At 40.0% G+C, this 6393-nt stretch overlaps 1 protein-coding gene across 1 annotated transcript in view; it reads right to left on the bottom strand.

Annotated features, from left to right (window-relative positions):
• The window catches only part of LOC107729615 (SURP and G-patch domain-containing protein 1-like), a 13169-nt gene extending 6776 nt beyond the window's left edge, over positions 1-6393 (bottom strand). Inside the window, exons 1-6 of the mRNA XM_016540245.1 lie at positions 6301-6393; positions 5059-5203; positions 4857-4978; positions 2400-2615; positions 1026-1149; positions 835-944 (exon numbers count right to left, since the gene is read on the bottom strand). Of these exons, the coding sequence (XP_016395731.1) occupies positions 835-944; positions 1026-1149; positions 2400-2615; positions 4857-4978; positions 5059-5203; positions 6301-6319 (736 nt within the window). The 5' untranslated portion in view covers positions 6320-6393. The remainder of the gene's footprint in view (positions 1-834; positions 945-1025; positions 1150-2399; positions 2616-4856; positions 4979-5058; positions 5204-6300) is intronic.

Genomic DNA, 6393 nt, shown 5'->3' on the forward strand with positions numbered 1-6393 from the left:
AAAGAGAAAGGAAAACTTGAAATCGCATCATATGACCCCTTTAATAAAAAACTCTACTATATTGTTTTTTATTCACATCTTGATAGTATATTATATTATATTTTTATTATGTGTGTGTATCTCCTTAATTCATTGGACATTTCACTACATTACATCGCAAGACATACCAGTCTAAAGTTTACCAGAATCATTTCTGATTATTATCAATGTTGAAAACAGTTCATATTTTTGCGGAAACTATGATACGTTTTATTTATTTATTTCAGGATTCACAGATGAATAGAAAGTTGAAAAGAACAGCATTTATTTGAAACAAATCTTTTGTCACATAAGTCTTTACTGGCACTTTTGATCAATTGAATGCATCCTTGATGAATAAAAGCATTAATTTCTCTTTTTTTCAGTATATTAGAATGATTTCTGAAGATCATGTGACACTGAAGACTGGAGTAATGATGCTGAAAATACAGCTGCGCATCACAGAAATACATTACAGTTTAACAGATATTCACATAGAGAGCAGCTGTTTTAAATTAGAATAATATTTCACGGTTTTTACTGCAAATTTGATCAAATAAATGCAGCCTTAATGAACAGAAGAGACTCTTTTAAAAATATACAAAATCTTATTAATTCCAAGCTTTTGACTAGAAGTATGTGACAAATAACAGCTCCCGAAGCACCAGCGGATTCATGAACGCTTCAAACACGAGAGCGAGGGTTCAGACGGACTCCTAACTCTTCAAGAGTCCGAGATATTGTCTGGTTTGTGAATGTGTGACTCTCTCTCCGTCTCACAACCATCAGGTCAAATCCAGTAACATTTAGACTAGCTGTGTGTTTCTGAGCGCTCACCTTCGGCCTGAGCTGCCGCGTCTCGTCTGATCTCCGCCACTCTCCTCCTGTAGTACAGATACTCCTTACTGCTCTTCTCAAACAAGAACCTGCGCAGGAGACTGAGTGCTGAAACATCTGGACTGATCCCCAGATCAACGTACCAGACAAGAACGGGATGAGAAACTCACGAGAACACAGGATCGTCTCTGTAGTCCTCCATGGCCTTCTTCTCCAGCTCAGCACCGCCTTCGGCGACAAACGAGGCCATCTTATCGATGACGAGCCGCAGGTCTGCGTCCTCTGGGGGGGAAACTTTAAGCAGGCTATGAGAACGCCAGCATAACGCAAACACTGAACACAGCGCATGTCTGTCCTGCGATCTGATCATCTGACCGACACACAGTCACATGACCAGCAGCAAGTGCTTATTAACCCTGGAGCCTTTCTAGACTTCCATCAGCACTGGAGACAACCACCAGATTCTGAGTGTTTTGATGCTGTTATGTATATACTGAAGTACAGACTCACTGCTTCAGTGCACAAGTACGTTTCTTACACTACAATGGACTGCACACTTTAAAAAAAGTTGCAAATAAAGATTATTGCAGTGTTTTACAAGAAAATACAATTTCAGTCTTTTTATTTCAAAATTTCACGTTCAATTCAATGCGTTACTTGCCATTTCTGAGTGAGCTTTCATTGTTTTCTGGTTATTAAAGTATCTTGTTAAGGTTTGAGACACTGGCTGCAAATGATTCAGTGAACTGTCCAAATGAATCAAACTGAATCGCAAACCGGTTTGATCAGAAGAGTGAATCATTTGCCAATCTGGCGTCGCATTCTAACAGCCAATAGGAAACAAACGTGACGTGAGCGCTGAAATATTATCAGGGGAAATTATTCTCAAGTTTCATCATTAGACCAGTAATACTTTAGAAATAGTTTTACTTTCACATGTCAGATTTGAATGTGTGTTTGCTCAAATTCTACTTCTAGGACTCAAAGTCATGAAACTGATCTTTTCTTCTGTATTATGACGTACATTTGAGTGAACAAATTATCAAAAAAGGATAAACGTAGGGCGGGACTTGGCTTTGTGTATCAGCTGTTGATTGGATGTTGAGATGTGGGGGGCGTGGCTCTCAAACGAGTATGCAGATGAGCGTGAGCTGCAGGACATAAATGGAGAAATCCTGCATACGTCACACCAGAGAGATTCGATTAAACATTACGAGCTCCAAAAATGAATTGTTTAGATCTAGAAAATGCATTATGATTTCATGACGACTTAATAAACGAAATGAAACGACTTCAGGAGGTAGTAATGCACGAGTCATGTGGATTATGAATATTTATGGGGATTTTTGGAGCATCAGTAACCATCCACATCCCTCATATGCACAAGAGCAGCGAGGACATGCTGCTGAACGTCTTCTTTTGTCAAGAGACTGATGGGTGAGACAGTCCTTTAGTTAGTCATGGTAGCTCAACCAGAGGAAGAATGCTGCTCAACAGGCCTTTAGATGACTGTTCCCTGGTCAAAATGAGGCAGAGTGTGATACCTTTGACCTCCAGAAAGAGTGCATCCTCCTCTTCCTCCTCTTCATCATCGGGGGAGCTGAACACACTGAGTCGGGCCGCAGGCAGCGTCGTCTTCTTGCACTGAGAGTAGTTTCTGAACTGACTGATCATGCTGGTGACGCTCAGACCCTGACGCTTGCCGATCAGAACGCTCTTCTTCTGAGCTTGAGATCCGCTGGGGGCGGAGCCGCGCGATGCTGCAGGAAATGACATCAGCACACGCAACGTTACAAGAGCTCCGTGACGCTCCCAACAGAGCAGATCACATGGTGCTTTTAAATCACGCCAGAACGATCGTGTTTAGTTGGACGCACATGAGTTTCATTAATATCAGAGAGAAAGCATGTCAACACAATCCAGCTGAGCTACAATGTTTCTCTGTGTTGTACGGCGTGTGATTGGCTGTTCGCCTCTGATGTCACACATTCATATGGATCAAAGCCAGAGCTGAGAGAGAAAGCTGAGGACTGGAGGGGTTTGGTTTAGTTAACTCAACTAGTAACTAATCCTGTAACCCTGAGTTTGTTCAACGACCATCATGTTGCAGACCCAGCTCTTTCTTTAGAGAGATTCTCATTGGTGAAATTGTCTAAAACGTGACATTATTAACTTCTTGTTTACTGAACTGTAAAATGAGTATCTCATGTGCAATAGTGCAGATATCGTGGAAAAGCATATATGTGACCCTGCAGCACAAAAGCAGTAAGTCGCTGGGGTATATTTGTAGCAATAGCCAACAATACATTGTATGGGTCAAAATTATAGATTTTTCTTTTATGCCAAAAATCATTAGGATATTAAGTAAAGATCATGTTCCATGAAGATATTTTGTAAGTTTCCTACCGTAAATATATCAAAACTTAATTTTTGATTAGTAATATGCATTGCTAAGAACTTCATTTGAACAACTTTAAAGATGATTTTCTCAATATTTAGATTTTTTTGCACCCTCAGATTCCAGATTTTCAAATAGTTGTATCTCAGCCAAATATTGTCCTATCCTAACAAACCATACATCAATGGAAAGCTTATTTATTCAGCTTTCAGTTGATGTATACATCTCAATTTCTAAAAATCGACCCTTATGACTGGTTTTGTGCTCCAGAGTCACATATATATTAGGGGTGTAACGGTACATGTATTTGTACCGAAAATTTTCAGCACAGGTCTTTCGGTTCGGTGCGCATGTGTCCTGAACAAATACAGCGTTCATTGGAAACTTCCAGTTTTATATACTGTAACTTTTGATAAGAAACAAAGTCTCATCTTTCAAATGATGTCCTTTTTATTCAGGAAATTCAAAGTATAAATGCGGCGCGACAGATCGCTGTATAAACGCCTCATCTCTTCCTCGTTACTGATAGATTTAACACGAAATAAACATGAATGAACATCTCACGCCTCGTGTAATCGCTCAATCAGCGTTTCGACCGCGGAAAGACGGCAATGAAACAGCTTGTAAACAAAACGTCACGTAGCATTTAACTTCCCTCAGACAGTCTTCAGTGCCCACAGCTCCAGAAATTAAGTGCGGAGAAGAGCATTTCGTGAAATATTAGACTTTATAATCATTATATTTACCTGTTAGTGATGTCTTAATGTCTTATGTTTAAATAAATCTGTGATGAAACAAGTTACAACAGCCACTGCATATATTTCAACAACAAACAGAAATTTAATAATGTAGAAGTTAATTTAAAAACAATTTACATGTTTGCATAATGTTGATTATTACATTTTAAAATACATAGTAACTGGATTTAAGTTTGTAACCTTATAGTAGGCCTAATGTAAAAGAGTTTAGAGCATAAGCTGAGGTAGATTTAAATTATAATTGATTTGAATTATTTAAAGAAAGAGCTATTTTTTTTAAAAATTTTAACTGTTTAATAAAAAAAGCAATTTTGTGTTTAGTTTCTTCCAGGGCTGTCAAAATGACTGAAAAACTAAATTCGAATTTTCTACTTAAATATGATCAAAATTCTAATTATATTCTAATTTAAAAGGCATAATTTCAGTTTCAGCTTTTGGCTTCTCTCCTGAGGCCACAAGAGGGCGCATCGAGCTAAATATCATGCACGTTTCTTCAAAGCGTAATAAAACAACACGACTATCTTTGAAAAAAATGGCGATGCTCTCGTTTTCTGCAATATATGAATGAACAACGTAGCAGTGCCGCTGGATAGGCTAACAAAAGCATGGTCATCGCATCTCGTGCGCCGCTGATAAGCTGCCTGACGCTGACCTAAAATTCAAATGTGGATTTTTTTTTTTTTTAATTCGCCGAATATTCGAAAAAATTTTTGACAGCCCTAGTTTCTTCCCCGCTGTACCGAAACTATCCCAAACCGTGACGTCATGTTTGTGCACCGTTACACTTCTAATATAGAAACGACTCTGTGTGATTCATGAACATGTGTGAGAAACAAGCGTCTCACCTTCATCAGCGCTGGATTTCTCTCGCTGCATCTTCAGAAACTGCTGCAGGAAACTGCCGTCATTCACAAACTTATTAGATGAGGAGGATGATGAGGATGAAGACGCCTGTGAGGGGGGGGGACTGACACACACACACACACTGATAAACACACACAGATCAGGTCTGGTGTGCTGTGCTGATGAGCAGACCTGATGAGTCACCTGCTGGTTTTGTTCTGCTTCGGCTGCTGCTTCTGCTGCTGGTTCAGTCTGGCCTCGATCTCTCTCTTCTTCTGCGCGATCAGCTCCTCCTGTCTCATGATCACAGTCATCTTACTCTTCTGAGGAGTCTTCCAGCCGGCTCGACCTGAAACACACACACCGCTGCTTTATCTCAGACTTCTCCAAACCCTCAACAGACTCTCACAGAGACACCAGACTGAAACAGAAGGCTGGGACGATTCAGGAACACTTTTAACTAGTGACGACGACACATACAACGAATTAACTAGATAGTGGTCTTGATAATTCTCTCTCACAAGCACAAATACACACACACACACTCTCTCTCACAAGCACAAATACACACACACACACACACACACACACTCTCTCTCTCAAATACACTCTCTCTCTCTCTCACAAGCACAAATACACACACACACACACACTCTCTCTCTCTCTCACACACACAGAGACACACACACACACACTCTCTCTCACAAGCACAGATACACACACACACACACACACTCTCTCTCTCTCTCACAAGCACAGATACACACACACACACACACACTCTCTCTCTCTCTCACAAGCACAAATACACACACACACACACACTCTCTCTCTCACACAAATACACACACACACACACTCTCTCTCTCACAAGCACAAATACACACACACACACACACTCTCTCTCTCACACGCACAAATACACACACACACACACACTCTCTCTCTCTCACACAAATACACAAATACACACTCTGCTTCTCACGAAACACGTCAACAATATAAATTATAAAAAGCCTAATTTAGTCACATTATTTTATTAGACTTGGGGGAGAAATGTGATTTCTACGCGATTAATTCTCATATTTATATCATTAATTAATAAATTCAGTTTCAGATTCACTTTAGTTCAGCTTTATTCGCATGTCAGCTGCAAGGTTAAGAATCTACAACATGAAGACGATAAAATGACCTGACTAGCATTTAAAGTAAATGTATATCGATCATGAAACACAGAATATGAAGCTGCTCTGATATCGAGTTATATTTTCGATATATAGAGAGTGTTTTGATGGTTCGTGAGGTTTAGCTGAAGCGGCTAATCGACCAAAACAGTCCAAGCGAACATCACCTCAACAAACAGAGTGAAAGAAGGAGTCACAGACACGCAAACATGTGAGAGAGTGCAGTGTTTATGATGATATTTTAATGTGTGCAGGCTTTTACCTGCATCACTGGCCTCCATCGCGCTGAGTGTTGTGAAGCAGCTGCTTCTTCTGGAGTTTGAGGAGTGGATGGAGGATTAGACCGCAGCGCTCT

This window comes from Sinocyclocheilus rhinocerous, unplaced genomic scaffold (assembly GCF_001515625.1).
Source record: "Sinocyclocheilus rhinocerous isolate Xijiao unplaced genomic scaffold, SAMN03320098_v1.1 scaffold488, whole genome shotgun sequence".
Lineage (NCBI taxonomy): Eukaryota > Metazoa > Chordata > Actinopteri > Cypriniformes > Cyprinidae > Sinocyclocheilus > Sinocyclocheilus rhinocerous.